General features: G+C 41.5%; 2 protein-coding genes across 2 annotated transcripts in view; one reads left to right on the forward strand and one right to left on the reverse strand.

Annotated features, from left to right (window-relative positions):
- Positions 1-10786, forward strand: part of adam22 (ADAM metallopeptidase domain 22) — a gene marked incomplete at both ends in the record, with an annotated part of 59246 nt that extends 48460 nt beyond the window's left edge. The window contains 7 exons of the mRNA XM_080500461.1: positions 550-640; positions 752-805; positions 1579-1779; positions 2199-2299; positions 2464-2530; positions 6151-6274; positions 10682-10786. Of these exons, the coding sequence (XP_080356587.1) occupies positions 550-640; positions 752-805; positions 1579-1779; positions 2199-2299; positions 2464-2530; positions 6151-6274; positions 10682-10786 (743 nt within the window). The remainder of the gene's footprint in view (positions 1-549; positions 641-751; positions 806-1578; positions 1780-2198; positions 2300-2463; positions 2531-6150; positions 6275-10681) is intronic.
- gtpbp10 (GTP-binding protein 10 (putative)) lies at positions 10448-18045 on the reverse strand. The gene is made up of 10 exons (XM_080501608.1): positions 17939-18045; positions 16647-16840; positions 16413-16504; positions 15883-16027; positions 14762-14835; positions 14450-14502; positions 14258-14365; positions 14087-14164; positions 13875-13998; positions 10448-11022 (listed from the first exon to the last, which is right to left on the reverse strand). Exons 1-10 carry the CDS (start codon positions 17969-17971, stop codon positions 10811-10813), a joined length of 1113 nt encoding a protein of 370 aa, XP_080357734.1. The 5' UTR covers positions 17972-18045; the 3' UTR covers positions 10448-10810.
- Between the last annotated feature and the right edge of the window lie 1857 nt (positions 18046-19902).

The following is a 19902-nucleotide window of genomic DNA, read 5'->3' on the forward strand; positions in this document are numbered from 1 at the left end:
TATTTCAGCACACGTGTCGTCTGCTCATTAAAGCCAGCTGCATTTGTATTCTCTGAACCACGCACGTCATTCTTTTGTTTGTCATTTTTTTTCACGCTCATTCTTTGTCGACAGGCCGATGTCTTTGACGGAGTGACTAGAGGTCAGATTTGAGTTTCTTTTTTCATTGTACTTGTCCTGTCCTTGATGTCATTTCGTGCTCCTCCTCCTCTCTCTCGCCAACTTCAGCCCGCCTCATTCGGTTGATGATGACTCTCAGTAAACAGTAAAACAACCAGTTCTGATGGTTATTTTCAGTTTTAAGCTTATACACACACACACGTGGGTTCCCTTCAGAGTGATCCTGAAGAGGGACCGCAGTGTGGTGGTTCTCAGTTTATTCCCCCTTTTTGTCCTCCTTTTGAACTTTTCCCGCTGGATGTACTGTGGTTTGTGTTCAGCTGCAGTGTTTTGTGGTTTGTGTATCCCCATGTGTCCTCATTACTCAGGAAGAAAGAGACCACTCATCCAGTTAACACACATTTGGCTCCTGTCCCCCGTCTGTCTCAGGTATCACCAGTACCAACATCATCATCGGGGCCATAGCGGGCTCCATCCTCTTCCTCGCCCTGATAATGGCTGCAACTGCCTGGTGCTACAAGTAAGTGTGTCTGCAACTTGGATGTGTGATACACAAATAAACAGATGTGGTCAAACCCAAAAAATTTTTTTTTAATAATAAGGGGTAAAAAGGAGATTCCTCTTTTTACAGGAGCTACAAGGAGAGGCGTTACGTTGAGTCTGAGGTGCAGCGAAGATTCTGCCGGTTTGTTCACTTTTTTCTCTCTCTATTTTTTACTTGTACTATTAGAAAGTTGTTTCTCTTTAACCATGTTAGACTTGCGGGCCATCATTTTGAGGTTTGGTAGTCTCTCGATATTGGAATATTTTTCCCTAAAACTGTGTTTTTATCGATCATTGTTACCAATGAATATCCTACTATAGTGCCACAGACCAGATTCTGTCATGTATCTCAAACCCAGTGAATAATGTGAAGCTGCGTAGTAAGAAAATAATTTCAGTCTTCAGTAAAAGTAGCAGGCTTTCAAACTCAGTTGGGTAAAAATACGTTGACTAAGTATTTAAAGTAAATATAGGCATACAATGTTTCCTGTTTTAACTTTTCATTTTTATGTTTATAATGTTTTGAGATGCACATGTGCACTCCATGTCATTCTTGTGTTTCTTTTAAGATAAACTGCTGTATTTAAAAATAAAAAAATGTATCATGTGATGAAGAAATATAAAAGTTATGATAATTCCAGAAAAAAACCCCCAATATACTTCAAACTTCTTTTTTTTTTTACTCTACTAAGAGACTGATGCATTCAACAAAATGCTTTTCAATGATAAAAGGTGCAGCTCTGATAAATGTTTCACATCGCAAAAGCTCAGAGGACAGAAACATGTACATTTCTTTCCTACATGGACCCTCAACAAATCTAACCGAGATGAGATCAGTTTCGCACAGATGTTTACTTCCTTTGGTGGTGGTTATTGTTCGCTTCTGCCGCATCAACAAAGCTTTCCTCTCCCTAGGCCGCCGCCCCCAGGTGAATATGTCACCAAGCCGGGGGACGCGGATTCGTTTTACAGTGACATGCCACCAGGCGTCAGCACCAATTCCGGCTGCAGCTCCAAGAAGAGGTCAGCCTGCCTGTCCCACCTGCAGATTCGCACCTTGTCCTTCACCCCCTCCATCCCATCCATCTCTCAGAACATCTCAGTGTTTGGCTTCAGGTGTGCCTCTCATCTCATCGTCACTCATCTGTTCGCTTGCAGCTGCTCGTGTGTCTGTGTGGAGATGTGCGGGAATTTAATGTGCTGGATTATCTAGTAGAGCTCAGTGTGTGTTTACATCATGCTTTCACTCAATGTCTCATCCGTGCTGTAATTCAGGGAAATAAACCAAAATGTCTACATTTGCGAGCATTTTGTTTAATAAGAAATTATCTATATCCTTATTTCATGTCATAATCATGTGTCTTAATAATGTATCTTGTGACCCTGTGCTTGGGTGATATTGTTTCATGACTTGTAGTTTTTTTCCATCTGGTTCTTCACTTGCCTGTTTACATGTATGCATCAGGTTTTCAGCAGCTGACAGGAACTCAACTGTGTGTTTTACACTTATGTGTGTGTGTGGTGTGTGTGTGTAGATCTAATGGCCTTTCCCATTCATGGAGTGAGAGAATTCCAGATGCCAAACACATAGCTGACATCTGTGAAAATGGGCGACCGAGGAGCAACTCGTGGCAAGGTAACACACGAAGGAATCAGTTTGTGACGAGTGTAAACAGACTCACCGATGTTATGTACTTTATTTATAATCCTGTCTCCTGCATTATCATTTCAATAAATGTTTTGCATGCACTTGGAGAGATTTGCTTCTGAAGTGTGTGTTCATGTCATACCTATCTGCAGGAAACCTGAGTGGTAATCGTAAAAAACTGAAAGGAAAGAAGTTTCGCGCTCGCTCGAACTCCACAGAGTAAGTTCATGGTGGGAAGCTGTCTGAGTTGTGTGGGCTGGTGGTGGCGATGCAGTACAAGATTTGGGGGTCAGGGTAAAGCCTAATTTTTAAGTGATTAAAGGAAATCAGTGCAGGTAAAAAAAAAAAAAAAGGATTTTTATGAAAAACACATTTTATAGTAATTGTAATAGAACCAAATTCAAATGATTAAATTGTCTTAAGGGTAAAACCACGAGTGTAACGGGAGCAGGCATTATATAGAGATTTACTTTTACTACAGCTGTCAAAAGCAAATGCACAATGTTATATATCCTGAAGGGACATATATAATTCTAAAAAAAAGTGTAAAACACTGAGAGATCAACCCTGAACTCAAGTGTTCTCTGCATAAGCGTTGAAGGAAAATAATTTTACTGCTGCTTTCAGCCTCCATTTTAATCAAACAATCCTTCGCCTTTTAACTGAAGCATAAACAAATCAGAAGGAAACATTTACTTCAAGTACATTGAGATTAAAAAAAAGAGTTTTCCAGAGCCCAGTAAGTCACAAGACCCTGCGGTGAGATCACGTTGACTTTCTAAATAGTTTGCACTTCTACAACAACCTTCCTGTGTTATTAAAAAAAACCAAAAAACAACTATCTTGTTTGTGAATGAGCACCGAGCGGAGCGCGTCGGCTGGTTTATTTGTCTGTTGCTTTGAAGGTCTTGGCATAAGAAGTAGCGTGTAGTGCACCCGATCTCTTTATGAGCATGAAACTGACTGATTGGCGAGAAGCTGCCTGCTTGGAATGATGTGACCGATATGCTGCTGAGCCCCTAAACACATCACACAGTTGTTTGTGATCTCCATGGTGCTGTTGCCATCTGAAACCACACGCAGGTCTGTCCGCCATCTTCTCACCATGTTCTCTTGTTCAGAATATCTTTGCTCTGCTCTGCTCTCCTAAAATATTTCCTCTTCCTCTCTCCTCCCCCCAACACTCGCTTATTTCTGGATATTTTCTTGTCGTTTTTCATTCCTTTCTTTCCTTTTCCCTTTCTCCCCTCTCCTTGTGTTGTGTCCATTAACACCCCCCCCCCCCCCTCCCCCTCCCACCCCCTCCCACAGGTATTTAACCCCTCGCTTCAAAACAGAGTTTTATGATGTAACTAAATGGGTAGAAGATGTGAATAAAAACACTCAAGGACCTTTCCTTAGGTATAACCTCAGACCACGTGCCGTTCCCCACACGCTTGTCTCAGGCTCCCTCACTTTTGGTTTGATTTGTGGTTTGCAAAGAAAGATTTTACTGTCGATCCGGTTATTTTATACAGAATAATATGTCAGAGTAAAGTTTATCAACAGCTGGCATGTTGCAACTTTGAAACAATATATGGGGTTGCCTCCTGGAATATGATGACAACAGCCTTTTATTTCCTTTTTTTTAATTGAAGTTGCATTTTATTTTGCTATTTTTTTTCCTGCTTCATTGTGTTGATGCAATCTAATCTCGCTATAACTGCCTGTGCTAATGTTACAACTCTAATCCAGCCCAATCCTTCCTAATTTCTCCTTTTCCCCTTCTTTGCTCCCCCCCTCAGTCTCTATACGCCTGCATGTTGAGTGTTGTCCTGTCAGTAAGTGTCAGTGTCCCGCTCACCTCATGTGCCTTGGCGTCAGTGTGATGTCACGGCCCGAGCCCGCCATTACGGACGCGGCTGCTCTGACATCATCACTGTGCTATTGTGAAGAACTGTCGGTCAACTCTCCAAACGTGTCCAAGGTCTATAGATGATCACAGATGTCGCGTTCTGCTAAGGAGGTCACGGCCACGCTGCCTCTGTGGTGAACCATTCCCACGCTGTCACCTCTGAAAAACCAAACCGATACTCAATGAGGGCTGGAATCTATAGACCTTCACTGTGTTCAGGAGCTGAACTTCACCCTCCCCGTGTTAATACGTGTACTTTAGGACAGAAACGGTTCAAAATGATGGAGAGACGTGGAGGCTGGTTACAGAAGTTATCAGCGATGTCACATGACTTGTTTTATGAAGAGAATGAAGTAAACAACCACTATAAAGCAGGATGAATTTAGCAGAACATAATTGAGACTGATTAGATACATAATGCATTTGCATCAGTCTCAGATTTTTGGCTGATTGTAATTTACAATGCATTGAGCATTTCCCTTTCATTGATGCCACTATTTCAGTACAGTACTCAACAAATATCTTCCTTATTACTCTTCTTCATTTGTCCAGTCAAGCTTCACACTTGAATCAATGATCCAACCGTTTGGACCAAACGACTCGTAATTCCTGCTAGAACTGTTCCTGCTGCCTAATTAGTTGTAGAAAACCCATGAAAATTATGATTGTTCAATCATTAAATTGTGCATCCCTACTTCCTCCATTACCATGGTAACACATGCACCCAGATACCCCCCCTCTTAACTTGTTTGTCCCATTATAATATTATGGTAAGTGAAGCTAAATCTTCTGCAACTCATTACTCACTCCATATATGTGCTCATACTTTATTTAGGCATTGATTTAATTCTGAGCTCAATTTGTTCCCGGTTCCACAAGGCCCAGGTGACTAACAAGTAATCTCACTTATCAACTTCCATTTAAAATATTGTTCTTTTCTTCGGTTGGCATTGTTCAGTTCCCTTTCAGCTGAACCCGCTTTGCTTCCTACATTTTCAGTCTCACCTAACAAGGTGAAACACCGAACACAGTTTACGGGGAAGTCCAGTGTGATCAAACTCAATTCACGAGTCATTCCAGCACAGCAAACGCAGGAGGTTTAAATCGAGCAGTAGACAACAGTGATCCTAAATTATGTAAATCTCCAAGTTCTTTGTAGAAAATGCTTCAAGCTTCAAGATAATTGTTATTCAGGTTTATAAAAAAATAAATATAATTAATTCCCAGATCTCCTTCTGGAACCAGTTGCCCTGCTGCTCCATTCTCTCCATTACTTTAACCAAACTGGGACTTTCTGCTCAGCGCACTGCAGCGGCGTGAACACATGGAGCAGGTTTTCTGCGGCTGTTTGACTGAACAGGACGTCTTCTGGTTCTCAACATGTCGGTCTCATCCAGCTCCGGTCTGATCTGCTGTCTCAGTCACCTGATCACACCCACTGCTCCCAGCGTTCATCAACACAACGACGCACCAGATCAGCTGATAGAAGAGAGTTTCATACTCACTGAAGGCTTTTTTTTCCCCCCTGCACATTGCTGGCTGGTGTTGTGTTGGTGCTTGATGAAAACCAATGAAACACAAGCGCTAAAGGGAACTGTGACTGTAGCCACACCGTAGTTGGACCTGTGTAATCCCGTTTGCCCGAGTAAACTGCACAGAGGCCGTTCTTAAAAGCGAAGCATGCGGTGAATTAAATTGACAGATTACTTTGTCTCTCGAGTGAGCAGCAGCCTGAGCTTTTAAGAGCACCCTCTCTCTTTGGGAAGCTAAAAACTGATTAACTGGAGCAGCCGAAGGAAGACGTTGCCCAAAGTCACAGATCTATCATTAGCCCGACTTCCTGGTTGTAACCTCATTCATTTATCTGTGTCTTTGGCCAACTTAATCCTACACCAGCTCGTAAGTAAAAGTTGGATAATATCTCCTCGTTTTTGCTTCTCCTCAGGACGCTATCTCCTGCCAAGTCTCCCACCTCCTCCACAGGATCCATTGCGTCCAGCAGGAGGTACCCGTACCCCATGCCCCCTCTCCCCGATGACCAGAGGAAAGCCAACCGGCAGAGCGCCAGGGCAAGTATCACCCACAACCAGGCTCGATCATTTAAACATAAATAAACAAAATTCTGGTGACAAATTTTCAGCTCATTGGATATTCTTCACTGGCCGGCACAAACTGGGCAGATTGAGACATCCAAGTGGGCAGAAATAAAGTTTTACACATCAGACAGATGGCAATGTTAATTAAAAAAAAACATACTTCATTTTTTTTTTTTTTTCATGGATACACTTGGAGCAGGTTGATAAAGAGAAATATCAGTGTCCGATGTCCAAAGTATATGTGATCGAGGAGATCACTCTTTGTTAAGGAGAGAAACAGGCTGTGATCTGGATCAGAAACATGGTAGACTGTACATGTAAACACAGGCAGAAGGCCTGTCTGTCTGTGTTTCTCTCAGCCTCAAGAGACAAGAGGAGTGTGTAGGTGTGCATCACAATAATGAGCTATAATTTCCTCCAGCATGCTTTGAAAACTCAAATGGCCTTAACCGATCCCGTGGTTGAAAAAAAAAAAAAGATTTGCACTTATGAAAAATACCATAAGTTAAATAAGAAACTTTCTACAATCTGAAGCCAGCGAACTGCCACGTATTCTTATTTTGAAGGGTCTTTTGCATCTTAGTGTGTACACCAGTATTTAACTGGGGTCTACAGCCTTACTTAAAAACAATCTGGGGGGACCCAAAGAGAGAATTACAAAAATGTTTCTGCCAGTTTCATTCCAAATGGACTAATGTCAGTTTCTTCTCTCTTTCCAGCTGTGGGAGACTTCAATATAACAACAATCTGCAAAAGGACCTTAAAGAACTACACTTGTCTCTCCTTTTCTATGAATGACAAACATGAAGCAAAATTGACTCGAAGCAACTAAAGCGAGAGAGAAAGAGACCCCCCCCCCCCCACAATCCCACCCCAAACCCCCCCCACCCCCCACAACCCCTCCTACTGGACAGGAAACAGGCACAGGTGTGTTTGAGTTAGTATCTCTGAAGCTGTCTCGCCACATGGCGTCTTTGAAGTGGATCTCTAAAAGATGATGCGGAGCGCCGGCGAAGAAGCAGCTCCATGTCCACTGCAGACCAGCTGGAGCTCAGACTGAGCTGTTCCTGTCTGCTCCGAGAGACTGAAAGACCCCCCCCCACCCACCCACCCACCCACCCACCCACCCACCCACCTCCTTCTCACCCAGCCTGGAACCTTTGACCCTCCTCACACTGTACCCATCAGCTCCACCGCCTGAGCAGTGGAGCCAGGAGCATCCTATCATGTCACACTTTTCTTTTCTTTTCTTTTCTTTTTTAACAAGGTGGGCTTTCATTTTGTCGCACGTGAGTCACTGTAAAACTCCCACACTGTATGCATGACACAACCGTTGATCCACGTCCTCCTCCCACTGAGAAGACGAGAAGGGCGGCGGTCTGATCTGAAGGGGAAGCATGCGAGGGGGCAGTGATTTTTAGAACCTTCTGTCGGCTGATAGTTGAAACCTGTCATGTATCACCACATATAGCTCCTCACCCCACCCTGCCCCGTCCCGCCTCTCTGTGGTTGGTTTGTGTGTGTATGTGTGTGTAAATATGTACAGTAAAATACACAGAGTATGTCTGCTTTTATTTAAAAAAAACAAAACAAAAAGAAAAGATAAAAGAGGAAAGCCTCTCCTCTTTTTTTTTCTGCTGGATCTGTAAATTTATCCTGGAGACCCGTCAGTCTTTGCTCTGTCTGGGTTTCTATTCTATTTTTTTTGTCTTTTTTTATTTCCTCCTCTGTGACTGTGACCTCTATAGCTTTTCTCCATCCAACGCAGAATGTAAGTGATCTTTTTCTTTTCTTTTTTTTAAAATTCTCTCATTCTCATCCATCTGTGTGAGACAAACGCAGATGTCCTCATTGTGGCACATGCGAGAGTGACTGAGATGAATCTTGATGAGTATTAATTTAGCCAAATTTGAATAGTTTTCGGTGCCATTCCTGAGTGAGATTAATGGACTGAGATGTGTTTGGTGTAGGTATAGATATGCCACTTATCACTCATGTGGTTTTTGCAAAAAATGTTTTCCAATGATGATGATTTGTTTTGTTCCATCTGGATATGTCCACCCAGTCTGTTCCCTTTGTTTTGCTCACGGAGCAACCTGAGCCTGAGCAGATGAGCTGAATGGGGCTGAAAGAGAGAACGGAGCCAGAATCTGGAAAAAGTTGTGATTGAATTGTGCATTTTGGATTTAGCTGTGATGATTGAGATATTTAGCCTTGTAAATGATTAACTTATGCTGTACAGTGCTTGCTGTTTGAGCTTGTGGAGACCAACAGCATGACAGTTCTATATCAAAATTAAGTTATTTCTCCGATAGGCTATTTGTGGGACCATAACAGGAAACGAGCATGTCACTGAAAGACCCCCCCCCCCCTGACTCATTGCTTATTCCTGATGTCCCGTCTGGCTTGTGTGCCACAGACTCCAGCGTTCATGTCAGGAGGCCACGGGGTTCAGAGATGATTGATAATCGCTTATTTTTTGACTGATGTCATGCCAGTTAAAGTCCCCGGCAGTAAGTTCTCTGTACAGTTCGGCCCCATCACACCACCTTGTGTACAAAACCGTTGTTTGTCATTCTACCGTCGTTTAGCTTTCGTTCCAGTGTTGGCACTTTTACATTTGTAATTCATGTATGCATTAGGACTGTATAGGTAATATGAACTTCACAATATTGGACTAATATTGCTACTAGTATCTTTTTTAAGTACCTTTGTAATGTTCACTTTTTCTTTTCCTCAGCATTATGTACAGCAACTATTGAAATAGTAATTAAGTGCATTATTGTAATTATGTGTGTCGATGAGTTTGAATGGAGACACGTTGAGTTTACTTTGTGACACATTTCTCCGCCTGCATCTCCTGATCTGTAGGACGTCAGGTCAGGACACATGTTGTGAATGAGACCTGCCTTCGACTGAGCTTTTTGCCTTCGCTCTGGTCCTCCTAAAAGTACTGGTCAGTGTCCGGCGGCCCCTCTTGTTCTCCTGAGAAATGTTTTTAACATCGTAACACTGTGGTACGGCGAGACCCTCGTCCCAGCGTCCTGGACATTGCACTGCACAACACTCTGAGGACCCCCCCCCCCCCAGGGAAGGACGGGAGGCTGCAGTGATTTCTGTGATTATACATCTGTCAAAAAAAAAAAAAAAATCTGCAGCTTCACTGACTCTGCTCAAAGTCTCCCCGTCCCGCAGACGAGCCCACCAGCTCCGTCCAGGCCAGAGACTTGAATGTATTTGTGTACTGGAGCAAGAAGACCACCCGGTCTCAGCCCTGTGCTCCACATCCTGCCATCGGCACTCTGCTCCGGGAACCCCCCCCCCCCAAACAAAACCCTCTTGTACTAATTCAAATACTGCAGTTCTGTAGTTTTTTGTTGTTTATTTTTGCCTGTATGCTGTACAGACTTGACGATGCAAAAATCAACGCTCATATTTTTTCTCTTAATCATTCAGTATTGTAATATATTTAATATAAAATAAAACTTTCATCGACACACGTGTGCGCTGCCACTACTTAAAATAAAAAAAAAAACTCAAGATGGAACCAAAAAAACTTCGGAAGTCACGGTAAGTAAATAAGTTATTTATTAATACATTCTTGGGCTTTCTGCTATATGTTAGTTTTAAGATTATTGACAAATACATTTAAAGGACACTATTTTGTGTCAGATTTTTGAGCATTTAACTGAATATTAAAATATTTTTTACCTTTTAAACAGTGAGAAATTCTTCTTTGGTAGACAAATGTTACATTTTTGAAAAGTCTCTTTTCAATGGTGCCTTTAACAGCTGATCTTACATGTAATAGTTTGATATACTTGATTTTTTTGCTCATAAAAGAAATGTTGACATTGGAAAAAAAAAAGGCTTTAAATATTTCAGTTAATGTGTAATGAAAAATAAAGTAGACATCTGAATATCAACCCCCGACCTGCATCAGGAGAAACTTTTGATATCAAACAATCAACTGTTGGAAGGTTTTTGCTGTGAACATCTCTTCATCTTGTAATCATAAGGAAAAAAATATTCTGATGAAATTTTGGCGATCTTGTTTGTTAAAATAAACAAGAAAATGTATATATTTTTTTATTGAACAACACATAAATAATTAACCAAACTGAGACGTGGGCCTTTGTGAAGGCATCAGGATGCAATCAGGACACAGCGGGTATAAAAAGCATTCCTATAAGAGCATGATAAATGCTCCTCTTTTCTTCAGATTCGCTTGATGTAGAAAGACGTGTCACGCTGCTTTTAGACGGCTGATCGTCTCTGAATAAACAAGACAGCAGGATGCAGTTCACAGGAGCTCCTCTTACTGCACTTAAAAAGTGTCACTTTGCGTTACGCTCCCTCTCGTCCCCTTTTCATGTGAAGCCGCCGAAACTCCAGACCGTCACTCAGACGACAATATTCATCCGGCGCTTCACGGTTCGCTCAGAGACTCGGGCCTCTCTGACATCAGACTCTCTGTGTCACTGAGCTGCGTGATTTTGTCCACGTGTGTCACAAACGCTGGTGCGACTGACTCCTCAGCGCCCGCAGCTTTTCTTCCTGGACCCCTTTAACCTCCGTGAACGCTTCCTGCTCCAGACACTGTCGGAGGCAGCTTTTTAAGTCGCCGACGCCAAACCCAGTCTTGGCGGAGACGGGGACCACGTGTCTGAAGGCCACGTAGTTCTTGGGGATCATGTCATCAGGCAGCAGGTCAGAAAACTCTGCAAAGGAGAAAGAAGGGAAAGTGAAGCCGACATGTAGTGGAACACAAACCGCTGGCTCCCAAAACCTTTAATTCCAATGACTTTTTGCGCCGAGCAGGCGGCTGTTAGCTGGACCTCCAACATCACAACAATTTGCAGTCACTTAGATGGTTACATTATGTTATATTCACATAAATAAACCTAATAAACCAAGAGTATGACAGACTAAATAGAATATTTTTAGCTCTTGATTTGTGACGTTCTCAACTGATCAGAATACCGCTGACGCTTTATGACATCACGTTTTTCTTTGTTGTTTATTAATATATTTTCTCTCTTGTTGAGACACACATTTTCTAGACTAAAAGGAAAACTTAATTTCTCACCCATGTGCACTTTCTGGCACCATCTTTCAGCTTTTAAAATGCTGCAAACAGATTACATTTTGTTCTCATCTCATTTGTTCCTGTATTTTTGGACATTTTCATTAAGACAAAGCACAAACGCACTCGTGGTTTTAATCTCTGTGGAAACAGCATCAAATTAACTCAGTCCAATACAGTATGTAACAATCATTTTGGCTTGCAAAAAAAAAAAAAAAAAAAGTATTTAAAAAGTTTAACGTCTCTCAACCTGGATTATAGTTCAAAGCCTTAATTTGAATATAGAGCTGAATGAGGAGATTAATCTTTAGGTTTAGAGATGTTTTTGGGCAATATCCATCATGACTGAACCAGTAAATTACACATCTAATAAATGAAAAAACAAAAAAAACAAAACATATATATATTTATGAAAAATTCTATTTAAGATTGAGGAAATAGCTGCACAGTTAAGGGTTTTGATATATCTCTGTGACCCAGGATACACCGCAAGGTGGAAAGATATTGAGGAACGACTATTTGAGGGGCTCCCAGTACAAACAATAATAAATGATGAGAAATTAAGGTCCCATTGGAAAGAATATCTAAATCCATGGTTAGGGGTATCACTCAAAATATGGTCGAATATTGTGAGGAAAAATAGTTTGGGAAGTCAATGTAGGTTCCTCAGATGGATCGCGTATGATTCGGATTTTGCTCCCAACAAATTAGATAGTAGGTTTAAATTATGGGAGAATGGTCCAAAAATGCATTGGGAAGTTATCAAACATGGGACAGTGATGAGTTTCCAAGACATAAAGGATAAACATGGCCTCAAGAATCAGGACTTTCACAGATATCTACAGCTGAGGCATTATTTAGGACAAGAAATAAAAAAAGCTAATCTGAGTACACCATGGGTAGGCATCATACAGGTTTTAATGGATGCATGTAGCTCCAAGGTACAGCGGAAAGCAATCGCCAGACTTTATAAGGCAATAGAGGATCTGAAGGCAGATGACACAGAATATGTAAAAGAAAAATGGGAGAGAGAAGCTAACATAGATTTGTCAGGAGAGGAATGGGAGGAGATAAGCAATTACCAGTGGAAAACTACAAATTCATTGGTTTGGAGGGAGTATGGATGGAAGAATACCATAAGGTTCTTTGCGACCCCGGCACAGAGGAAACACGGGGACACCAAATGCTGGCGATCCTGTGGGGAAGCTAAAGCAGATCACTTCCACATATTCTGGGGTTGCCCCTTGATTAATCAATATTGGGAAGAGATAGCAAAAATAATAGGGGAGATCTCTGGAACTAAGATTCCAACTAGTTTTAAGATTTTGTATTTTGGATTATTAAAGACTTTGAATTTGAAAAATAAACAAGATGGTAAATTACTGAGGATTATGGTTTTGGCTGGAAAAAAGGCAATAACCAAGAGATGGCGCCAGGATCTGGTGCCGACTGTTGATGAATGGATGGATGTAATGTTGAACATTTATAATATGGAAAGATTGACTGCGTCTCTTAGAATGGAAGTGGACAAATTTAAGTGTAACTGGAAAGGATGGCTACTATATATACAGCAACATAGACCTGACTTTGTGTAGGACCTACTGCAACGTATGTATGCTTCTGTGGACTAATCTTGTCTGAGGGATGCATGTCTGAGGATGGTAATACTTTCTATAGAGGCCGGGCAGATATATACATATATAAAGCATTTTTTTATTTTTACCCCTGGTTCTAAGCTACAACTGTTTCTTGTATTTTTGTTTATTTTATATTTTGTCTTTTTCTTATCTGTTTATTTTCCTTTGTTTATTGTGAGTATTCCCTTTTGTTACAAGTATAGATATCATAAAGGACATTGAGTTTGGGAGAAATGTGCCTGTACTGTGAAGGATTGTCTGTTGTAAATTTTGGAAAATCACAATAAAATACTAATTAAAAAAAAAAAGATTGAGGAAATAATAGGGCTCGACCGAGTAATTGGCCAATTATAGCCATTACAGAATAATCGTAATCTGCTAAAAGTTGGTTGATTGACGAGATTCACACTCGTTTTTCACTAATATAAAGGAAACATAATGTTTTTCTGATGTCCTTGTGTTACTAGTGGCCAGTAGAGGAAGCAGCTTCGACTCCTTTCAAGTCATAAAAGAAGAGTGAAAAGCCAAACAGTACATGAACTGAACTAAGCGGTTTACCTGACTGGTAACTTCATTTGCTTGTTAAATAAACCAACGCAATAAGTTCATCGTGCGCCTCGTTGTGCCTTTCACACTAACTCCTTCTCAGTCTATGCTTTTATCGCTACATTGACAGGATGTCGCTACCTTTGATTATTGTTATTAACAAACATATTTACTTTCATCTCAGCACTAAAATAGTTAATCGGCCAATATATCGGTTATCTGAATTTTTTTTTAAATTCCTAATTATGGAAATCGTGGAAAAACTCTGTTATCAGCCGGGCCCCGAGTCAGAACAAGGAAATACCCTCTGGGTTCTGCAGTTGCTCCTGCAGCTCTGCCAGTTTGTCCTCGGCGTCGGGCAGGTCCATCTTATTCACCACCAGTAAGGCAGGCTTGCTCAGCAGCTCCTCTCTGTACAGCTCCAGCTCCTTCAGACAGCAGCCATGAAAAACATCTAATTATTCCAGGAGTCGCCAGATCAGAACAAAAAGTCACGGCTCACAGCTTCAGACTGACCTTGGTGAGGAGCTGCACGGCTTCGAAGGCTGACCTGAATGGGGTTTTGCTCGCCAGCTGGAAACCGCTGACATCCACCTGCAGAGATACGAACCGCAACGGAACATTTTATTTACAAACACTCACACGTACGTACGTGCGTGCGTGCGTGTGTGTGCTGTCCCTACATACCACAAATAATAGCTGCTTGGTCCTTTCCACATGTTTTAAGAAGTTGTGGCCCATGCCTCTGTTCATATGAGCCCCCTCGATCAGCCCGGGAAGATCAGCCACGGAAATCTGTCCACATAAAGTGTAATAAGAAAACTGGAAACCATTCAAATCTGATAAATCGCAATTAAAAAGAGAAGCAAGGGTTTCCACCTGTTTGTAGTCTTCATACATCACTTTCCCGATCTCCGGCCTCAAGGTTGTGACTGAAATGAGTACCGGTAACAAAGATTTCACAAACTGCAGAAAAGCAACCTGGTGTGTGTTGGAGAAACTCAAAATCCAAAAACAAAACTACTTCCAAAACCCTTCTCCCCCAGAGTTTTTACATCAATGTTAATGTACTTCATTAAGTGTGATGGTGGATATGACCCATTTGTTTTGTTTCTGCCCAGTGCCAATTCAGCCGAAACAGAAGCAACAACTGAAAACACATGAGACATGAGTGTCGTGTCACGTTCTTACAAGCGTAGCTGGCGACTCGCGGCGTGGCGTTGGAGAGAGCCGTCAGGAGCGAGGACTTCCCCGCGTTTGGAAACCTGACGATGATTCAGCAAAAGACAATTGAAGTGAGTGTGGTTGTAAATATGGGCCTGAAATCAGGCTGCTCATGCGAGTTTCTCAGAAAGAAAGGGAAAGACTTGAGAGCTGGTGGGGTTTTCCAGAACAATACACCAACTGAACTCTGATCTCAAAACCTTACGTAAAGCCCGAGCTTCAAGATTTAAGCCGCTTTGTAACCACAACCCGATCGGACTGGTTTTATCCACAACACACACTTTTCTCCTGTCTGGCGCCTCTTTGAGAGTTTCTGCTCCCCCAGACATCCAAAGAGATGTACTTTTTTACTTTTTATGCTTTTGACTGTGTAGAAGTCCCCTACCTATATGCAGCGTTAAATCTCATGGAGAATATTACATTTCTTTGCACAAATTCTACCGTCGATAAATGAATACTTAAGATACCTTCAAATCAGAAATGTTGTAAGAGCCCTCCTGGATGACTGAACTCACCACACCGGACATACAGTCACTGTACACATACAGTACAGTGGCAATAAATCCAATTTCACTCATATATGATCTATTACAACAGCAGAGTAAAAAAATACAGAAAGGAAAACTGGAAACGTGAATCAAAGTTGCATAAAATTAGTCTGTGGACTCAAGAGCACACAGCGCCATCTACTGTCACGAGGCTTCCAAGACATCTCCTCCTACACTGGAAAAAGTAGGACACACCACATTTTGAACACCAGGGTGACAGTGTTAAATGATATTTCACATTTGGAGAGGATTCAATACACCCTTCATGTCCAACTGGAGGACTGATAATTTCGTATCTAAAACAAGGTCGAGGACAATGTTCAGTAGCACTGAATGGGTCGAGAGAGATCTTTGGGGTTTGTTTCTCTCCACAATTATTACTATTTTTTTTTATATTTTGCTCGTCTCTCGACAACTGCAATTTATTTTTAGAATTAGAATGAGGCAATGTATGGCAGACTGAATGTAATATCATTTATATTTTGCATGTTTCACAACAAAAACATTTGAAAGAGGATGTCTATGAGTTTCTGTTCTCACCCCACAAGGCCGAGGTCGGCAATGAGCTTGAGGTCCAGCCTGATGTGTTTAGTTTGCCCTTTGCTGGGCTGAAAGGCAGAGTGGAAACAGCCGCCGGATCCTCCTTTTGCCACTCTAATGCGATCGCCCACAGCATTCAGCTCACCTTGGAGAGAGAACAAAAAAGAAAGGATTTTCACCACAACATCAAGGGGGCTTTTCCTTGTTTCATTATTATTCATATTAAAAATGCCTTAAAAAAAACCCAGGGTCATCTTATAACTACTTTATTTTTAAACACAGATTTCTGCATCACAGCAGCAATAGATCCTCAGAAACAAGAACATGTCGGATGTTCACAAGGTTCAAAACACCAGAGACTTATGAAGCTGTATGTGTACATTTTTTCTCTCCATTTGTTCTCAAAAAATGTGAACCTTGTTAAAAAGGCAGGAGTCATCTAATGATCAGGGTCATTGGATAATTCGACTAATCCAGAGTGAGAGAATCCAAACACTAAAGAGAATACTGCAGCATATTTTTTAAAATACCAATATTTTTGCCATCATCAGTGGTGACAGTGATTCCAACAGGAGCTAAAATCTCCTTGTCCTCCCCTTTCATTCCTTTCAGAGCTCGAATGCTGTTGAAAAGAAAAAAAAAGAGCTCTGATTAACCCGTGACAATAAAAGTAGTACAAACATTAAGAGCATCTCTCAGAAATTCAGGCGATGCCAATAAAAATGCTGTAATATTTTAAATAAAGTGGTAAATTTGCAGAAAACCTGCTGTTTGCTCCGACGACGCCCACAAAACGTTTGTCTGTGTATCTGTCCTTGATCCTCTTCAAGGTCATATCTTTTGCCGCCACAACCCAAACATCTCCGCCATTCCCGCCCTGTCCCCCAAGACGAGGTAAACCCATGCCGCCAGTGCCTCCGCGGACAAACAGTCGCAGGTTATCCACCAAGTTTCCATACTGCGAAGAAACAGCGAGACACGTTAAGGTAGGGTGATATTTGGAAAAGAAAGACTCCAAAAGTAAAAAGCTATCTGATTTCGAGATGCACTTGATAAGCTATCAGAGATATTTAACATAAGATATGAATATTGTATATAAGGCTTATTTTTTGTTTTAATTGTGGGAAAATAATACCCTTTATACAGGAACAGAAGCATAACAGAAACATAAGCTGTGAGCAACTCAGCAATCACTCCAACAGGAGTCAGAGACTTGCATCAATCAGAATAATTATAAAATACTTGAATCTAAAATAAAACAAATTTTTGTCGGAGTGAAGGAAAACACACATTTGGACATTTAAATCTATATCATTGACCAGCAGAGTAAAAAAGTAGACTACAAATTGTGGAAAATGTGACCATTTCTTATCAGCTTTGGTTATTAAAGTATATTTTTATACCTCTTTCTTTTACATCTTTCTCCTGGTAAATTCAAACTGTTTGCTGTGATGAAATACAGATCATTGAATAATGACATTACACATTTCTATTAGACTGATTTTCATATTTTTTTTAAAACACAAGACAATACTATGCATAGTCTACATCTGACTTCTTTGCTTGTCAAATTAGAATTATTTAATTCATCAATTAGAAACTTAATTTTCTTTTAATCAAGTCTATTATTTTGAGCTATTTTAACGGCTTTCGATTTGTTTTGTATGCAACATTTGATTTGCACTCAAGATAATTCTGTAATTAATTTTCCATTCAATTATCATTCTTATAGTACAGGTTTTGAATTTCGGTAACCTGCATGAATGATGCATACGTCCGACTGGCAGATTTCACGTTTCCTCTACATAAAAACTGATGAAAACTTCAATCGTTTCTGAGATTTGCATAAACACAACTGGCAAAAAAGAAAAGAAAAACCCCCCCAGCATAAACCTGTGCTGCAGCTTGAATAAGAGCTTCATTTATACAGCTTCACAGCCTGAGCTTTACAATGTCATACAGCGGTGATGTTTACACTGTCGACAATTCCTGCTGTCAAACCTTATAAAAAAAAATAATCATTTTGTCGTCATTAGTCGTCTGCTGCAGTACGAACCTTCCGGAGGCAGATCCTGCTTAAGTGAACCATCTTCAATGGGGTTTATTGCCACTTTTTGAGTTGTAGCCACAGATAGCTACTAGCACACATGTACAGAAATGTTTTGGTGAAGGACCGGAAGTTATTGATCCTGTTCGCTCATTGGACGAGACGGCGGAGAGGCGGGACTTCACTGGACTCAGCTTCCGGTGAAACCACAGTCGCGAAAAATCAGAATCAGACTCAGTTCATCAGCTTTATTGACCAGGTATGTTTAACATACAAGAAATTTGACTTCGGTAGATTGTGCTCTCTTTGTACAAATGTAAACATTAAATAATAACAATAAACCAAAAAATACATATATACAAGTAATCAAAGACGAATATGTACAAGACTAAATAAGATAATAGATAATAGAGCAGTGGTGAATAATGCAAAAGGATGATGAGGTAAACATGAGGTAGTTTACTTTCAGCATTTACATAATAGAGTGTACATATATGATCATTTACATGAGATAATATACGTATATGTACATTCACAGTGACAGTTTTGTTCCAGGGTTATTCCACAGTGGCAGGTATGACATAATAATAAGAGGTATGCATCTCAGATCATGGTGATTCTGTATTGTCACCATCAGAATAAGTGCAACCATTGTTTAGATAGATGTAAAGATGTGTGGATACTTTATTCAAACATAATATATGAACCCCACATTTCTCATTCACATTACCTTTTAGGTTTGAGGGTTTTTTCCCCCCATTGTGTAATTCGGCAGTGCGAGTGTTCACCCCGGGCAGAAAACAAGCCAGGTCCGTGACTTGGGGGGGGGGGGGGGGGGGTTACTCATATTGAAGCCCCACCCCTGCCCATGGGCCTCAAAATATTGTGGTGGTGGACCTCATGTAGTCCACGAGCCACCCGTTGTCTACATCTGATGCGGATGACCTACAACATCTTTGATCATTTCAAGCGAAACTCACTCACATTAGAAGGCAGAGCTGATTTATTTTTACACGTGTACCTGATAAAATGTACAGACGACTGCACGTCTGTGTGAAATCCGGATATTGGACAATGTACTGTCCAGTGCGCAATTCGCGGTACATTTGGAGGATGCTCTAAAAATAAAAGAGTACAAACCCACGCAGTGCGCATGAGAGTTGAGAATGCTGAGAGATGAGGGATGAGAGATGCTGAGAGACGAGAGATGCTCTTCCGGCTCTCTCCTCCATGCGCAGCGCGTGCTCACGCCTGCCGGTGCAGAGCGAGATGCGCATGTGACGACAAAAGCAGTCGCGGGACCCGGTCTGTGTCTTTCACGCACAAGAGAACATCTGCCCCCGACACCTCCGCCAGCGACTCGACATTTGCGACTCGATCAGACCCGAATACTGCGGGTCGAACAGCGCGGAGGAGGGTAAGTGTGTTCGGATGCGCGTGTGCGCGTTTGCGTGCGTGACGGTGACGAGAAAGAGGTTGGCTCATTATCTCATACGAGACCCCAGACAGTTCGGGGGTAAGGTCCTCCCACCGCCGTCTGCCTATTTATACGGTGATACACGCGGCCGTGGGTCGTGATAGAGGACGCGGCTTGGAGACAAGAGATAAATCACAACGCGGTAAGAGACGCTGCTCTGGATGGATGCTGTTGAGCGTGTGACTGACCTAAATTACGCAATGATGGAGGTGGAGGTGGTGGTGATGATGGTGATGGTGGTGGTGGTGACGGTGGTGACACGGCGGCGGTCGCATGTGCTCCTTGAACCTTATTGGACACAGGCTGCCGGGAGTCAGGGGGGGTGTAGTGGATCCAGCAGCATCCTGCGATTAATTCAAACTCGTTTTATTTCATGACTGACCCGCAGGCTGCTCCGTGCAAACGAGCTCACTATTGCAAAAAAAAAAAAAAAGACAGTATGTACTCACTTATATAGTTAAAAAAAACACACACACACCAAAAAAACTAATTGAAT

Source organism: Blennius ocellaris (assembly GCF_963422515.1).
Source record: "Blennius ocellaris genome assembly, chromosome: 8".
Lineage (NCBI taxonomy): Eukaryota > Metazoa > Chordata > Actinopteri > Blenniiformes > Blenniidae > Blennius > Blennius ocellaris.